At 33.7% G+C, this 19,451-nt stretch overlaps 1 protein-coding gene across 2 annotated transcripts; it reads right to left on the bottom strand.

Annotated features, from left to right (window-relative positions):
- Positions 1–497: 497 nt before the first annotated feature.
- On the bottom strand, positions 498–14,338 carry LOC130810344 (uncharacterized). Of its 2 annotated transcripts, XR_009041031.1 has the most exons (9): positions 13,900–14,338; positions 13,684–13,786; positions 5,097–5,176; positions 4,432–4,740; positions 3,655–3,731; positions 2,815–2,857; positions 2,658–2,726; positions 2,085–2,467; positions 498–1,176 (listed from the first exon to the last, which is right to left on the bottom strand). XR_009041031.1 is itself a non-coding variant. In XM_057676363.1 (8 exons), exons 1-8 carry the CDS (start codon positions 13,957–13,959, stop codon positions 1,174–1,176), a joined length of 744 nt encoding a protein of 247 aa, XP_057532346.1. In that variant the 5' UTR covers positions 13,960–14,335; the 3' UTR covers positions 512–1,173. The 2 variants fall into 2 exon arrangements, 1 of the variants encoding a protein (XP_057532346.1); XM_057676363.1 differs by lacking the exon at positions 2,085–2,467 and having other exon boundaries at positions 512–1,176; positions 13,900–14,335.
- Positions 14,339–19,451: the final 5,113 nt, after the last annotated feature.

The raw sequence follows: 19,451 nt of genomic DNA on the forward strand, positions 1-19,451 counted from the left end.
TTATGTATTATTGTCCAATGAAATTAATCTCAATACATTGTGTAAATTATAGAAAGGAAGAAAAAGCGGTAAAAAAATCATACTCTCTATCTCATGATTTTTGCTATATGTGCAATTTGTATGCAATCCAAGTCAAGAAAGCAAAAATAGATATTTTTATGAGGAAGTGAGAAAAATATGTTGATAAGATAAAAAGACAAATTGAAGTGTATATATAAATTTAAAGAAAGAGTGAGTCACATCAAAGAAAAAAGAGAAAAATCTTTTAGAGAAACTAAAAAGGAAAATATAGCAAAAGCATTACGATAGAGTAGTACATTATGTGAAAGTAGAAATATATATATATATATATATATATATATATATATATATATATATATAAAGAAAATGTAGTCAAATGCGAATGAAAATTTAAAAAAAGTGTAAGTCATAGATAAAAATAAAAATTGGATAAACTCCATAAAACAAACTAAAAAGAAAAAAAAATAAATTCCATAAAACAGATGGCATATATAGAAAAATGACAACAAAATAAATCCATTATAATAAAAGAAAAATATTCTAGTATCATGAGTTCAGCATGCATTAAATTACATAAAAATTGTAGTAAAATTTCTTGTAAAAAATATCTCAAACCACAAAAAGTAATTGTAAAAAAGAAAAAATAGGTAATGCCGCGTATCTTCAAACACGGTAAAAAAGTATGAAATGGACCAATAACATCACGACAGAGACTTGTATAACGACAAATTATAATAAAAGTGATTGTAAGTAAACTACAAAAAACATGAACAATGTCCCAGCTTTGTTAAATAAACAACATAAGTATTACAAGAATGTGCATTAGTCCTTTTCCTGCCTATTCAAAACCGAGTATAATTTGACACCAATATCATCGACTATAGACAGACTAATCCAATCGAAATCGTCCCATTTTGTGTCTCGTCTTATCTCCGGTTGTCTTTTAATTGCTCGCAAGTCGCAACCTCCACAATCATTGATAATGGTGAATAGTTTGCTTTTTATTGTTATCGTGTCAAACTTTAGGGGAGACGGGATGGAACATCGTCATGATTTCATTGAAGAAAGTGTGTGGGTATGTAGGATCGATGTTAAGTGTGTGAAACCGGGTGTGCCCAATGTGTCATGATCCGCCATACTCTGGATAGCTTGTTACTGCAACAGAAAGAAGAAAATCAATGGTGAGTTCATAGCGGGATTCTAGCAAGGCTAAACCCGATAATGAAAGGAAAAATTGTCCAAAATGATCCCATCTATTGTCCATCTGCTGTGAATAATTCATATTATTGATTATTTCTAAATAATCCAACCTTTGTACATTATTTGCTGAAAGCACCCCTTTTCACATTTTAACCGGCTATTATAGGTACTTACCAACAAAGAGGAGTAGGGTAAGACCAGGGAAAGAAGCATAAGGGGGAAAAAAAGTGAGTGTAACGGCTAGTAGGTACCTACAACAGCCAGTTAAAATGTGGAAAAAGGTGTTATTAGCAAATAATATACAAAGGTGAGATTATTTAGAAATAATCAACAGCAGATGGACAATAGGTGAGATTATTTAGAAATAATCAACAGTAGATGGGCAATAGGTGAGATTATTCTGGATAATTTTTCCTTAATAAAAACCTAAACTCGTCTCATCTTTCTCCAAACGTAGCATGATAATTTTCTAAGGCTGATTAGTTCAGATTCGGAATGAATATTGCAAATAAATCAATACAGTAGAGGATTATTTACAGCAGGATCATATAAAGTGTCACCAAACACTAAAGGAGGCCATTTAGCTAACAGATTTTGGAAATTAGTATAGTCAAATGTGGCCAAATTCTAGAAGATTAACAACAACAATAATAATAATAATTTCGATGCCCACTTAATCAAGAAAAAAGGGTATACATTCTACCAAATGGCAAATAAAAGAAAGCAAAAGAGAGAACTGACGCCAATACACTTAAAAGTTAAGCTACCAAGCAAGAATGTAACAGATATTAACACAATTGGATATTGCATCAAACAAGATTGATAAGGTTTGCTTGATAACGAGAGATTAAAAGGCAACGTACAGTAAGTGTCGTCTGGGCATAAAGTCGAAGAAGGAACTTTTATTATGCATCATTTTCTACACTGCGGATTTTTTACTTGCATTTGGGGCAAGAAATACGCTTGTAGTTTCATCAAAAGTCAACACAGTCTGAACAGCCGATATAGCACTACCCGCCTTGTCGTAGCTTGAATTAAAATGCCGGTGGAATGGAGGAAAAAAAAGTTATGCGACAAAAAGAGATTATAACTATAGAAGATGTCCAAATAAAGTCACGCACAGGCTATCACATCCTCTTTATCAAGGGCTCTTACTTTTTGAGTGTAAAATTGACCACATTCCTCTAGTCCTCTCCGTGAAGGGAGTACGGGTATGGATTCTCTGTCACCTTCCCTCACCCAGACCCTGTCTTAGAGTAGGAATGTAAGATATTGGGTTGATGATGATGATGATAGGCTATCATAGGATAGAAAACTTTTTCGTAATATCACTACATCCTTTCACATTCTGTTGTTGGGAGTTTTAGGAACTAGCGTATGAAGGTGGTAGCTATACGACATTTTGACAAGGGATACGGTTTGAAAGGAATACATACCTCCAGCTTGCTCTTGGCTTCCTGGTCAAAAGTTCTACAAAGAATCTCATAATTCTTTCTTAATCCGACCTGCAAACAATATAGGAAGAAGTTACTAGCTCAAAACCTATAACGGGATGATATGACTGACAATTTCTACAATAGATGGCAGACATACCAGCGGATCAACTCTTGAAGGAGAAATGCTTGATACACAATACCTGAAACGAACAAATGACAAGTCGTAAATAACAAACATTAGAATTTCAAGCAGCATACATCTCGCCTGAAATTATATTTTCAAAACACTCCTAATTGCAAAGCTTTAAATCAGATTATGCCAGCAGATTTTCATTCAGCCCACTCAATGTAATCAAACATATTTCTAACAAGATTTTGCTTTCGGAACAATAAATCTATCAGTGGTTGTTTAATTTGTAGCTATGTAACTCAAAATAGCATTATAAGAATTGATTCTATTTCAATATAAATTCCTTTGCCAAGTCTAGTCACTAGTGAATGTAGCTTGATCAATCTCAAGTCTCAACTATTACACATGGCGGTAGTGTTAGCTTTAGTATTATTAATCAAATAAAAATATGTTACTAAAATTTCAATAAAACTATGTCCATTCTCGATGGAGCCAAAAATTTATACTTCCTTCGCTTTGAATTATAATGAACCATGGTGAAACGGGTCAAAAATTATTTGAGCTTATATATTTGCGTGAAATTGCAGATAATGTTTGCAATCATAGGTCGATTGGAAACATGATTGTTATTAATAGAGTCAGCCGGTCAGGTTGTACACATCTCCCCACCCCCACCCCCAACCACTCCTAAGCAGAAGCCATTTGGCATTGGGGTAATGACATGTTGTAAATGTGGTCGTTGTAAATTTACTGTTGTCAAGAGTACGTTAACAAGATTTTTATCATTGAACATAACTTTGCATTTTTAATAGATGATTCGTGAAAGACAAATAAAAGAAAATCATAAAATCAACATACAAAACTTACCCTAATTTACTGGTGTAAAAAAACATAGCTGACCGGTTTTGCCTTTGAACTGTAAGCATAATAGCAGCCATAGAATTCTGCACAAACGAAAGAACAGGCAAAAGGCTATCTCAGCAAACCAACATAACCCAATAGTCATAGTAAACTGCACTAATGCATAAAATAAGGTTTAATTGAGCTCAGTTCAGAACCAAATGAAGTTTTTATTGTGCAGTTCAGAACTAATAAGTTCAAAAATGTTCAGCATTAATAAGTTCTTGCGATAACGGTGATGTTGCGGACGCGACATCTCCAGTGTTACACCTCGTTTCGCTGACATCGCAATGTGAATTGTTAAATTGGAAAAAATCAATTTATCATAGTAATCCAAGTTTTGATCAAAGAATATAATAGATCTTTTAGAATCTAATATATCTAGGTTACTCCATGAACTTAAAAAATCAGTTTGGTAAGCTCAAAATCCATTATAAAGTAGTCGTTATGTAACATAACGGCCTCATTTTTGTTCCATGCTTAGATGTACTCATTATCAGTGCTTATGAATTCAAATAAGTTCATTAAGTTCAGTTCACACATGAAAGGTTAAATAAGTAGAGGATGATTTAAGATCGAGAGAATTTGTGCATATGGTTCTGTGGTACATACTCATAAAATGGAGCTGCAATTCTTAATTTTGGAGGACAGGTTTTCACTTTTTAAATTTTTATTAGTCATAATTTTAGCAATTTCATTATAACTCAGAATAAAATACGGTGCTTGAAGAGGGGGGAGACACACCTTACGAGCAATAAGCTCAAGAAGTTGCATCAAGAACTTCCCAAGTCCTTTCCCTTGTATGTGCGGTTCAAGTTGCAACTCATATACATAGAGAACTGGGAGCTCTTCCTCCAATATAAAACGATAGTGCACAAATCCAACAACATTGCAATTACACTCATTTGAAGGCTTCGATATCTTCTCATTGGTGCTAACCAGATTTGGGACTTCATATACAAATATGTAGCGTGCCTCTGGAGCAACCATATCCCTATGTTTCACCTTTTCTTCTGTCGGCCAGTCTGATCCAAAATGTTGTTCCATGTTTAGCTGCAAAAAATCAACTCTATTATTCAAAGAGAGGTTCAAATATATTCATGAAACACCTTCACACAAGTTATGCAATGATATAGATTGCAGCCTCGAGATTGAAACTTGGGAAAACATTCCATATGCTTTACTAATTTTATTGCTCTTCAATAGACGAGCTTAACTCGTTCAATTAGCCCATGTGGGTGCAAGTGTAAGGCATTGGTTGAAACCAAGCAGAAATACTTAATTTACTAACAGCAAAAAGATGGGAAATCAAAAAAAAAAAAGGCGAAACAAAGGAATCTACATCGAAAAATATCCTATATTACACGAAAAATGCACGACAACAAAAAGGTTAATTTTATAGACATCACCTTAACTAGTTTCTGAACATACTGCTTCAAGGAACGTGACAGCCTGGTTCCATGTCCTCCCTCTAAGCACAAACAGAGACCTTGTGCAGCAATGTTGACAAATAAATCAGCAAACTAGAGGTGTTTTTTTTTTAAAAAAAAAGTTGGCAATAAATAGCATGATTATCAAATCCAATCTAAAAAATAATATGTAAAGTATATCTAAGAAGTTTTCAGATGGACTATCTAAATGTACTAATATGGAGAAGACATCCTTCATTTTTAGAATCTGTACTAGCAATTAGCGACGCTCCAAGATTAAAATGTTCTATCAAAACTATTCATCAAGATAACCAAATGTACAGACAAGGTAGCAAAAACAAGAACGACAAATGTGTCGTGCTAAATTAAGGTTTGATAGAAGAGCGTTGCTACTTGCTAGTACAGAATTTGATCCTGTGAGTGTTGTGTGTCAACTGCTATTGTCTCTCTTACAATTTGTAGTAAAAATGCCTACCAATGTGTAGTGCTAAATCAATTACTTCACCGTGCAAAGATATTTAAACCAATTGAATAATCAGCCATTCTGACAGGAAGTGATTTATTTGTACCAAGCATTTGAATGAATCGCCAATCATACCTTCCCAAGTCGTTAACCTTGGCCCTTGCATTCTTAACTTCAGATCTACTAATTAACTCGAGACACATTCAGTGGGGGGGGGGGGGGGGGGTTAGGAGCAATCAATTGGAAATTCATTGAATGAACGAGATGGGGATAGAAATGAACAGTAACAGCAAAATCATTAAAATATTTTCATATGTATAATTGTCTTATGATGGGAACATATAAAATTAAAAAATTAACTCATCAAAACATTATTAAAAAAATTCATAGGGCTTAATATTAGTTGCATGTTGAACTAAAATAGCCCTAGTTCCCACCTTTTCTTATTTTCAGATAAGCTTCGCCATAAAGGAGCCAAATAAGGCTTTGTCCATCCCAAGGAAAAGGGACCAAGAAAGAAAGACCATCAATCCCTCCACACAAGTATCCTCCAAGATTAGAGTCTCATAGGTTAGTATTTCAGATTTATAATGATAATCTAACCCAAAAGACTCAAGTAAATCGTTGAATTTCAACATGCACCCAAAACAAACATTAGCGTTTAGGCTTGTAGTACAATATCAATGAATTGTAGGAAAGAACAGTAGTTTCAGGAGAAAGTAAGATATTTATTTTGAATGTCTTTTTTAAGTTCCTTAATCTTAGGTTTTTCAGTTTTCTTATTATGATGCACAGTGTATATCCATCTTCCAAAACATATTGGAACAAATTAGAGCCTAGGGCAGTCAAATATGCCTTTGTTAGGTATGACACGAATAAAAAAGGATATAGATGTATCTAGTCCACAATAAAGTGTATACTACTATAGATTGTGATTTCTTAGAAAATTTCTATTATTATAACCACCTTTGATCTCAGGGGGAAAATTCTAGTGATGATCTAAGTTATTTGACATATTTTGTAGAGTTAGTTCAGGATCCCTAGAGCAAGAAGGCGACACCTCCGCCATTGTCTCTAATGTGATGTAGTTTTTCCTCCTAGCCATCCAATTTCTATACCATCTAATAAGCATCCCAACATTGAGAATACAAAGGTAGAGGAGGTTAAATAATTCCAAAAAATACTAATAAAAAAGTTATTAAAACTACTAATGATTATGTATCACAGATACAAGAGCAAACTAATAATGAAAATTCTGATAGGTATTTACCTCTTAGGCGCACTAGGGAATTCCTCTAAGTATCCTATTAATCGAATTGCTAATGAAAAACTATCAAAAACAGTTATTGCTTTTAACATTTCTCTTTGTTCCGTTAATACTCGCAAAATCATTGAAGTGGCTCTTAAAAGTAAAAAATGGAAAAAGGCAATGGAAAACAATTATGGGACAAATGTACACTTCCATGAAGAAAGAAAATAGTAAGGTGCAAGTGAGTATTCACAGTTAATTATCTTGTTGCAGATGGGAGTATTAAGAAATACAAAGCACGTTTTTTAGCAAAGGGTTATACTTAGACCTATAGGGTGGATTATTCAGAGATTTTGCTCAGTGGCAAACATTGATACAACACGAGTTCTATTCTCAGTTGTTGTGAATCAAGATTGACTTCTTCACCAATTTGATGTTAAAATTGTTTTCTTTTATTTAGAAATTGAAGAAGTGAATAAGGAAGCACCACAAAAAGGGGAAGGTTGTAAGTTTAAGAAATCTTCGTATGGGCTGAAACAATCTCCCAGACCATAGTTTGGAAGATTTAAGCTATGAAGACATTTGGATCTGAAAAAGTAACTTTGATTACTCATTTTTTTAAAGAAATGTAATAATCAAATCTCTTACTTGATAATCTATGTAGTTGATTTGATTATTACAGGAAATAATGCAGAGGAGATATAAGCGTTGAAGAGAAAGTTATTTCAGGACTTTGAAATGAAAGATATCGAAAACCTCAATTATTTCTTTGGTATTGAGATGCTAATATCAAAGGAAGAAATATTTATCAACCAAATATACGTTCTATATCTTCTAGCTAGCATACGTTTGATATATTGTAAGTCAGCTAAAACTCCAATTGTATCAAATCATAGGCTTCGGATTATTGAAGGAGCAACTCCAACTGATAAAGAAAAATATCAGAGAATACTGGGAAATTCATTTATTTTTCTCATATTAGGCCAGATATTGCATATTCTATGGGAGTGGTAAGTAGATTTATGCATTTTTCACAAATATATCATATGGAAGCAACTATAAGAATAATAAGATACCTTAAAAGAACAAGTGGCAGAGCTATTATATTCAAATAAAAAAAATGATCTAGATTTGTTGGCTTATACAGATGCAGATTGGGTACGCAGGTGACATGAATGGAAGGAAACCAACTTCACGATCCTTCACGTTTGTTGGAGGGAATTTAGTGATATCGAAGAGCAAAAAACAAAAAGTTAAGGGCTTATCGGATGCAAAAAGCGGAGTTTAAAAGGAATTGCTAAAGGGATTACGTAAGTTTTATGGCTCAGGAAGTTAATGTATGACTTGGTTTTCCAAATATGTCAACTTTACTGTGATAACAAGACAACAATCAGCATTTCTGAAAATGAGAAAACTAGTCCAACACGACCGTACAAAATATGTCGAAGTAGATGGACATTTTGTAAAAGAAAATCTTAAAGGGAAATCCTTAGCCTATCTTTTGTTAGATTGAAAGATCTAATAGCTAATATTCTCACAAAGGTTGTTGTCGTTAAATATATCAAGCTTAAATAATAATAGGTTAAAACCTAATAAACACTTCTGTGTTTTTCTTATTCTCTATTCTTATTTTTATATTCTACTATCTTTTTCTTATCAAATACTATATTCATATTACACTTCTGTGTTTTTCTTATTCTCTATTCTTATTTTTATATTCTACTATCTTTTTCTTATCAAATACTATATTCATATTCTAAATTAAATGAGGCTAATTTTTCTCCTAAATGATAGCCTTTAATTCATTAGTACATACAATATATATATTTTAACACATTCTTTATAACATCCTTTATTTAAGCTTGAGGGGGCATGTTAAATATATCAAGCTTAAATAAAGGATGTGCTAAAATATATATTGTATGTACTAATGAATCAAAGGCTATCATTTAACAGAAGTATTAGTCTCATTTAATTTAGAATATGGAATATATATATATATATATATATATATATATATATATATATATATATACATATATATATATATATATATACATATATATATATACATATATATATATATATATATACATATATATATATACATATATATATATGTATCATCATCACCATCATCCTATCCAGTGTATCACGCTCATAGAAAAACTATGGACAGTGTCTGGGGAGGGAATGACGGCGGCAACTCATACCCATAAAGGAAACTAGGAAAGCGTGGCCAAAAGAGTCCCTCGGCTCGAGAGAGATAAGGTGACGTAGCTACACGGGAAAGATAAAATGAATGCATATAGATAAAATAAATAAGTAGAACCATCTACAAAGAAAGAAAACAAAAAACTAATAAAGAAACGAGAGAAGCAAGAAGGCAAGAGCACCAAAAGGTAATCTAAGAGGACATCAGTAGTCTAAAACATGGATATGGCGCCTCCAACTACCCCTATCCCTAGTCAGGCACTCAGAGAGGTTTAACTCATGTAAGTCAACTTTTATTTCCTCATCCCAAGTTCTCCTGGGTCTTCCTCGACTCCTCTTACCCTCTACTATAATGCTTTATACCCTCCTCACAGGGGCGACGAAAGTCTTTCTCTGCACATGTCCAAATCACATCAATCTATTTTCGTGCATTTTTCCAGAATCAGGGGCTACCCCTAGTTTGCCCCTAAACTCTTGGTTTTTAATTCGATCCATCAATGTGTGCCCAAACATCCACCTCAGCATACACATTTCTATGACTTCCATCTTATGTTCAAAAATCTTCCTTACAGGCCAACATTCGCTCCCATATAGCAGAGCAGGTCTGATTGCCGACCGGTAGAACTTTCCTTTTAACTTGCTTGGGAATTTCCCATCACATAGCACCGCGGTGGCTGCTCGCCACTTGAGCCAACCCGCTTGTATACAATGATTTACATCTCCGTAAATCTCCCCATCCCTTTGAATAATCGATCCCAAATACTTGTACTTGCTCATACTTTTAACAACTGCTTCATCAATGGAGACCTCTAGTTCACCTACCAGTGTTGTCCCACTAAAGTCACAGCGCAAATACTTGGTCTTCGTATGACTAATACGCAACCCTTTACCTTCTAAAGCTTCCCTCCACTCATCCAATTTATTACTAACCTCCTCTCTGGTTTCTGCTACCAGCACTATGTCATCAGCAAATAGCATGCACCACGGTACCGTCTCTCAAATAGATTCGGAAATCTCTTCCATAATGACAGTAAAAATGAAAGGGCTTAGAGCCGATCCCTGATGTAGTCCAACTTTAACCGGAAAAGGCTCTGTTATCCCCACCGGTGTTTAAATGTTAGTCGAAACTCTGTCATACATATCCCGTATAGCCTCAATGTACACTGAAGAAATACCTCTAGCCTTGAGGCTATCCCAGATGACACGTCGTGGTATGCTCTCATACGCTTTCTCCAAGTCAATGAACACCATATGCAGATCTTTATATATATATATATATATATATATATATATATATATATATATATATAAGAAGTGAGAACCATCCTTATATGAGAACCAATCTGAATGACAAAAAAGTGTTACTTTTGTACTAAAAAGGTGTTACTTTTTTTTGAAAAAACAGATGATACATTTAGGCAATTAAGTGTTACTTTAACAAAAAAATTCTGAAAAAAACTCACAAAAAGGTGTTACTTTTTACATAAAAAGGTATTACTTTTCAAAAAAAAATGTTACTTTATATTTATATTTTTTTGCTAAAAAGTACCAGATTTGTTTAAAAACAAAAGTAATATTTTTTTGTGCAAAAGTAACACCTATTCTGTAAAAAAGTAACACATTTTTATCGGAGAGATTGGTTCTCACGGTTCTCATTTAAGTTTTATTCTCACTGGAACTTGACCATATATATATATATATATATATATATATATATATATATATATATATATATATATATATATATATATATATATATATATATATATAAACAAGAATAGAGAATAAGAAAAAAGATCAAAGGGCTTTATTTTTAATGTATGCAGGATTAGATCGAGACACATTTGTTAAAATCTCAAACGCAATAACAAGTAAAAAAAAGCTTAGGATAATCTTGCAATGAAATTTAAAGGAGTTGAGAGAGTTAGAAAAAATCGCATACAAGTATTACGAGGAGAGTTTGAAGAAATAAAAATGATGAAAAATTTCTCTCGTTTGTTCACAAATGTTAATCAAGAAAAATTATATGGAGAAAAGATAAAAGATTTAAAGATTATTGAAAAAGTATATCATGCAATAAGAAATTCAATCATGTATTACCTGCAATAGAAGAATCCAAAGATATTGAGAAACTATCAATAGAAGAGCTTCTTGGATTGCTCCAAGTGCATGAACATAGAATTCTGAAAAATGATGGACCAACTATGTTAGATCATGCACTGGAATTAAAGTTGTCATTAACTACCAACCTCGTAATCAAACTAATGAGAAATTTTTAGCCCATGGAGTAGGGTCTAATAGAGGACGAAAGAGTTCAAGACAAAAAGTATACAATGCTATAATTGCCAAAAATATGGGCATTATGCATCCGACTGCTGGAGTACACAAAAGGACCAAGGAAATCAATTGAATTTAGCTGAATCATCAAGAAATAGTAAAGAACGTCCAAATCGCAAGACATTTGGTTTTTTGATTCGGTAGCAAGCAACCACATGAATGGTAGAAAAGAAATTTTTACTGACCTTGATGATAAAATACAAGGTAATGTAATCTTGGGTAATCCATCCAAATCACAAGTTGAAGGAAAATAGAAATTCAAATTGTTTCCAAGAATGGTAATGAAGAATTTGTCGCTAAGGTTTTTATGCGCCAAAGATGAAAAGTAATGTCCTCAGCATTGGACAACTACTTAAAGGATATATTGTTCACATGGAGGACAATAATCTTCTTATAAATAAAAGTGGAAGACATTTTGCTCTTATACCAAATGAAAGTGTTACAATTTACAAATTAGTAGCTCAAATTAAATATTCTAAATTAAATAAGGCTAATTGTTCTCCTAAATGATAACTTTGATTCATTAGTACATAAAATATATTTTAGCATATCATTTATATAACCATCCTCTATTTAAACTTAAGAGGGCATGTTAAATATATCAAGCTTTAATAAAGGATGCTTAAATAATGGATGTGCTAAAATATATATTGTATGTACCAATGAATCAAAGCTATCATTTAGGAGAAGAATTAGCCTCATTTATTTAGAATATGGATGTAGTATATATACATATACTACATCCATATTCTAAATTAAATAAGGCTAATTGTTCTCCTAAATGATAACTTTGATTTATTCGTATATACAATATATTTTAGCATATCCTTTATAAAAGCATCCTTTATTTAAACTTAAGAGGGCATGTTAAATATATCAAGCTTTAATAAAGGATGCTTAAATAATGGATGTGCTAAAATATATATTGTATGTACCAATGAATCAAAGGCTATCATTTAGGAGAAGAATTAGCCTCATTAAATTTAGAATATGGATGTAGTATATATATATATATATATATATATATATATATATATATATATATATATATATATATATATATATATATATATATATATATATATATATATATATATATATAATTTGATAAGAAAAAGATAGTTGAATATATAAAAAAAAAAAAAGAAAGAAAAAGAAAAAGAAAAAACATACAAGTGTTTATTAGGTTGTAACCTATTATTATTTTATCCACTTACTATAATATTATCACTATTATTTGAGTTACTAATTTGTAAATCTAAAGCTTTTGAAGAAGCTATATGCAAGTTGAGTGTTCAAGATCCTATCACTCAACTTGAGGAGGAGTATAGCTAAGAATAGTAGTTTTAGGAGAGACTTAGTTGTTATTTTGAATTAGTCTTTTTTCGATTCCTTAATCTAAAAATTTTTTTATTTTCTTATTATGTCATATATAAGGGCTCACATTGTACATTAAGTATTAAGAATGATATACACAAGTAATTTCAAACACTAAATTTAGTCTATGAAATTCTTCATTGGACGCAACCAATCTCTCATCCATCCTTAAAAAAGAAGGGTCGTTTTTGAGGAGCAGCCAGAATTACAACAAATGAGGATACATGGAGATAAAGGGCCCCAAAATGCTTGTAAAATCTCTTTCTTTGTAAACAAACCTGCTTTTTATATGATTAATGCAACTCGCAGCTTAGCGCAGATTCTTAAATTAGGATAGCATGCATGTTCTCTACAATTTTATACAAGGCACTCTTCATATCCTATTTTCTGACTCCTACAAAGTTAGGAACAACATTGCGCAGAGACCACTCCACAATTAATGATTCAGGAGCAAGCTTGAGATCATTTGGTTGAAGTTATTAAGCAAGAACTCAAACAGGGACCCCACTAGCCTATTCAACATTCTGAGTGAAGATCCCATTGTCCATAACTTGAAACTACCTAGAAAATACCCAGAAAAAGCTTACTTTAATCAAGATTTACTAATGGATATTTAGCAGTAACCGTTAACAGGTAGTTTTTCACAAACAAAATAAATGTTGTACGTTGTTTTTGTCAAAAAAAAAAAATGTTCTATCCTTCTAGGTAGTTTTTGACAAAAATAAGCTTTTTTTAGGTAGTTTCTAACTATTTTCCCTTAAATTAACCCTCATTAGTATCATCTAAATTATGTAAACTATATGTCTATATCATCCCACTCTAGATATAATTCAAATATGACATAACATGACTTTTCATCTATCAGCCACAAACTTAACAAAATAACAATCACATTGAAAACACAAGAAAAAGAGAAAAACAGTTACCTTTTTTATTGTAATGCAGAAAATCAGGAAAATTAGCAAGTGGGTCTTTAAGGGAAGAAGCTGCTTTGATCAACTCCTCAATGAATTTCTTCTTCTGTAAAATCTACAATCAATAATAAATTAACACATAAATAATCTGCAAGAAACAAAAAAAAAATTCAATTTCCTTTCAATAATTGAAACTAAAAGAAGTTAATTTGGAATATAGTTGTTTACCTCTTTTCTTTTTGTTGTTTTATGATTCTTTCCATTGACATCAACATTTTCTACCTCCATAATAATAATTCTCTCTTCAGAGTTCAAAGCTTGGAAGTTCTTCCTACATTTGATTCAATTAAATGTTTTAGAGGAAGCAAGTATTATTGGTAATCCATAAACCCTAGTTTTGATATGCTCTCAAGTCTCAATTTTCGTAGTTCTGTGTTTATGATCGCGCGAACACGGATTTGCAAAACTTAATTCTTTCTCTTTATTTCAATCGGAGCGGCAGGGAGAGACTAATAACCAAAAGACAGGGGGCGACTAGTTTGGGAAGGGGGGGGTGGGGTGGCGTCTAGGTGGCGGCTGGTGTGGGATGGTGGGGTGCGGGAAAGAAGAGAGTGGTGGTGATCTGGTGGGGGAAGGGAAGGAGGTAACGAGAGAGAAAGGTTTTGCTTTCATTTTCTTTATTTTTTTGGTTTTTAATAGGTTAAAAGCTATAACTTTTTATTGTTTTAGAGTGATCACTTATTATATGTCTTGTCTTAAGGTGAGATGATCTCATAAAATTGCTAATCAATTTATTGAAAAGTCTCAATTTGACTTCTACTATCAGAGCATGTATAAAAAATGCATTCTCCTTTGAAACTGTTAGGGGTCTAATAATGAGGCCCATAAAATATTTAGTCAAACCTTAAACCACTCACTTTAGTTCATTATCTTTCTAAAATAACTCCTCACTATTCCCACATCTACTAACATTATCTTCATGATTATCCCATTATCAAGAAACCAACCTCTAAAGACCCTACAAGAGACTATTATAAATACTTCCTTCAATAATTCATAGGGGAAGCTTTCATATCACATACAACCATCTTATTTACGTTCTATACTCAAGCAAATATTCTGGACTGAATTTGGGAGGAAATCTTCAATGTGATGTGAAGATGTAAGCCAGCATTCAAATCCACGCAATGTAATGGCCAACAATCCCCAAACACAATCAAACAAAGACTAATCTTCACACAAACAGAATAAATGTAACCGAATAGTTCTTGAATTGAAAGACTAGGAGTTTTGATCCTCCAAGGCCAAAAATTCCCTTAATACAACCAAGGACTACTCTCAGTCGCAAAAGGTGATGATCTTGCACTACTCAAGATCGTTGAATATACACACTCAAGGAGAAACAAAGGATTAAAATCCAATGAATTGATTTTCTGAAATTTCAAACTTGAATGTTTACAAGGCTAAGGCCATCTATATATAGACGTATGGGACGAGGGAAATACAAAGAGAAGGCTAATGACACGTCTAACTAATAATAACGGTCATAAAGGAACACGTGCACCACATGTGCTCATTTAAAAGAATGAAAAAAAAACTAAACTAAGCATTCTGATTTCTGACGGTAAGTTGCTGACCAGGTGACCTTCCACACACTTTCTTGTGTCCTTCCAAAGGTTGATAATGGTCACTAAGAGTCTTGGTAGCAAGATTCTAGTGTAGAGATTCCATTTCTACCCTTGGTGGTCCCGTAGATCAAAAGGTACATTGTAACACCCCTGAATTTTCGACCCTTTAAAGAAACCAAAACCGTAAAGGACGGGAGGAAATTCGGGTGTTACATAAAAGAAAAGGAAGAGAATTTAGATAAACGTTAAATATTAACTTAAAAAAGGTGAATGGAAATTTCGGCAGCATCTGCCTTAAAACTGTGTGCCTTTGTAGAAAAACAAAAGTTATTTAGAAGCTAATAAAGTAAAGGTATCAACGGCCTATCAAAACTATGTCACGGCGGAATGATTCGTCGCCGGCTTCTCAAAATCAACATGCCAAGCATGGATCATGGTTCCAGTGTCGATGTTTGCGTTTTAAAAAGACTTAACTCCTTAAAACCATACAGAGTTATAAACTACACAGCGGAAATACAAATATACGAGGGAGGACACAAGGCCTCATAACAAACATATACAACCAAAATTTACAAAAAAATAACAAGAGCTACAAAAATCGAAAGATAGCAGTATGACACAGGTTATGCTTCGCCCTCATCACTCTCCCCAAATGCAATGCAATGCAAAAGAAGCTCCAGTAGCTGCTACGCCTGTCTATGATCCTCCTGCTGCTCGACATTAGACCAAAGGCCAATGTGTCATAGCAGGACAATCATAGAAAGTCATCAACAATCAAACATAAACACAAACACGTACACGTCAGTAACTAGCATCAAATATAATAAGACCAACTACTAGATAGCATTATATCATAAAACAACATAAGATGATTTCATAAAACGCAAGCACAGATAGTAACCGTTTATCGGCCACTTATACTTCTTAATTTCATTACGTGCTTTTCAACCCGAACCATGTGTTCTTGGGTAGAATGCAGGTCTTCACGCTTCTCTTTTCAAACATAAACTCTTGCAAAACACATATAGTATCAACTCGACCAAAGGCATTAACAGAATACCTAACACATGACCTTATAGAGCTTGTCTATCTTAAGGTAAGTGTGATCATAGTCTGTAATACCCTTGAGGTAACTTAACTTAGGCACACTTCTCACTAGCATAAACTATTCTATAAATAAGTAAATGTTCTATCAATGAGTAAATGTTCAATCAAAGAGTAAACGTTCTATCAATGTGTAAGCGTTCTATCAAAGAACGAACCTCCTATCATTAAATAACTTTCGATCAATAAATAAACTTTCTATCACTGAATAAATTTCTATCAGTGGATCTTTCTCTACTTCCTAGCATAGTGACACGGCCAAGGGCGTTATCGGCCATCCGGCGCCCATGGCATAGTATGAGCTCATGCCCCCTCCAGCTGACCATCTCGGGTCCTACCTTCGGGAAAAACTAACACACTGGGGTTCTAAACCAGTGAAGAGGCCACCATATTGGGGTTTGCAAGGCTCGCATGGTAACACCTCGGTCAAGGGGCGGTATCGGCCATCTGGTGCCCGGTGACCCAAGCATGCTCATACCCCCTTACAGTGGTCCCGTCGAACCTCACCTAGGGGACTAATAAATCAACCGGACATAATCCAGTTGAGTCACACAAGCTAATCATAATCTAATACTTTATCAAATGGGAATAACTTCCACTTTCGATTAATAATGAGCGCCCTGGGATAGCAACACGCCAAAACCCACTGAGCCACTCTTCAAAATATGAAATTCACCTCTAAAGGAGTCATTCTAACTCCAAGTAAGGCATAATCCAATTCTTAAATAGATAAGGGGGTTGTTCTCACTTTTTATTAACACTCTCATTCTCTAAACTATTCTAAGCACAAAGATTTCATAGTCGATAGCTCTTCATATAAAGTGTACTCACTAGTACTCATAGTTTTGATGTAGTGCATATTATTACAATAAACAATAATGTCTTAAATAAAATTGCATATAAGGGTTCGTTACTGCGTGTACGTACCTGTAAGCGTCACTGCACGATCAAAAGTCACAAAATCACCCGACTAATGGACACCTATATAAGTTATGAGTAGAACTAATAAGTTCCCTTAACTACTTTGCCATACCAAACTAAATACCAAAGTAATCACTATCACCCATTCAATATGAGTTTCCGATTACCCTAGCACGCACACAACTCATTCAATACAAGTCAAAATCATTAACTCAACACAACATAAGTCTTTCCATCAATTTAAAGTAGAAGTATGTGTGAATCGTTTCTTTAAATTAACTAATTTTGAGCATATCGGCTCGCGTTACCCAAAAATAACTAATCACAACTAAATCTTACAATTTTAATATAACATTAATATAACGATAAAGCAAATCTTAGAGTTAACGTATCGAGATATCATTGGATACAATCTCCAAAGCCATTAAGAACTATAGTCAAAACAACACGACAATTAACTTTAGCAACCATCGACGATAAGTTGACATTATGCTCTAGGCTTACTAGTATCATGTATCTATAACTTCAATAACAACCTAATAAGGGTATTTGTAATTCACAACAATCAAACCACAACAATTAGTAGCTATTTTATTCTCAATTTAATCATTCAAAATCACTTTCATAGTCAACTAACATCATCACCATTACTAATTATTCATAATAATAACCAATCGACCAAATCTTAAAACAACTTTTAACGTTATTTAATCAATCATCACCAAGATATAGTATAAAACACACATTATTAGTAATTTCATCTCTAAATCCAAGCCCTAATCGTTTCGTGTTCAAAGATAACATATTTAATAAGTACTCATACTAAGATTCAAAGAAACTAATACAAAACCAACACATCACCCATAATTTCAAATCACACTTCAAACCCTAATCATTTCATGTTCAAGGATAATTCTTTTAACCATTACCCATACTAGAATTCCATGAGACTAATACACAATCAACATACAACTCATAAACATGGTAGATTCTAGTTAGAAATGGTAAATTAATCAATTTGAAAAGTGAGAGATGGCTTACAATGGGGTAATTTAGAAACGGGGTGAAGGCTAGGTGGTTGTTGAGGTGGTGTGCAGCATAAAGATGGTGGCGCTGTGCTCGTGGAGGGCTGCTGGTGTGCAGCTGGTTGCTGCCGTGGAGGAGGGAAGGAAGGCTGCTGAGCAGCTGCTGTTTGGGGGAGAAATTGCAGCCCCTGCTGTTGGCGGCTGTGCTGGTGGTCACGTAGGCGGCAACTGGTGGTGGTGGCTGCTGGTCGTGAGCGGCTGATCGAGGCCAACTACTAGCGGCACAGCAAGAGGAAAGGGAGAAGAGAAAGAGAGAAGAGAAGAAAGGGGGAGTGACGGCGTGAATTAAGTGAGGGAGGGAGTAATACCCCTTAAAATCCTAACTCATCCTACTTATTTAATTTATACACTTATTTATTTATTTATTTACCTAGGTTCATCTTCTTGTGAGGCCCAACTAAAAAAAACTCACCTACGTGTGCTCACATATTTCAATAAAATAATTCTTTTGATTCGAACCTCTTTATTTAGAAATTGTAATTGTACTTTTAATATAAATATATGTTAATATTTAAATTGGTATATGAAAGGAGTTTATTAAAACTACTTCTAAATTAATTTAACATAATTATAAAATTTCTAAAATTATTAAAATATTAATTAATGACATCAGAATATCTCGGGGTGTTACATATGTTCAGGCCAAGGCTCACAAGGTCAGCTGGTCATAAGATCAGTGTTGTTCTGTTTGAACCAGCTGTTGAGTGGGTGACCTTCATCCACTTTTCTAGGAATCTTCCAATGGTTGTTAATAGTAACCTTGAATCATGGTAAGTAGATCCAAGTGCAAAGATTCTAAATCTACCCTTAGAGTCCCCCAAGAAGTCTAGGCTCGTTCTAGCACAAGTCCTCAAGGTCAGCTGGTCATCAGTTTCAGCCCCACCCTGATGTGTAGTTGTTGTTGAGTGGGCTACCTTCAGCTCTGCTTCTTGGGGTCTTCTAATGTTTGAAAGAAGGTCTCTTGGACCATGGTAGGAAGGTCCATGTGTAGAGATTCCATTAGTACCTTCTATGCTTCCCAAGGTGTCTATGCTTGCTCTGG

This window comes from Amaranthus tricolor, chromosome 4 (genome assembly GCF_026212465.1).
Source record: "Amaranthus tricolor cultivar Red isolate AtriRed21 chromosome 4, ASM2621246v1, whole genome shotgun sequence".
NCBI lineage: Eukaryota > Viridiplantae > Streptophyta > Magnoliopsida > Caryophyllales > Amaranthaceae > Amaranthus > Amaranthus tricolor.

Coding starts and splice junctions, on each gene's coding strand:
- LOC130810344 (XM_057676363.1), bottom strand. CDS start 13,959: ATGGAGGTAGAAAATGTTGATGTCAATGGAAAGAATCATAAAACAACA. Junction 13,787..13,899: donor AAACAACAAAAAGAAAAGAG/GTAAACAACTAT, acceptor TATTGATTGTAG/ATTTTACAGAAGAAGAAATT. Junction 4,741..5,096: donor ATGTTCAGAAACTAGTTAAG/GTGATGTCTATA, acceptor GATTTTTTGCAG/CTAAACATGGAACAACATTT.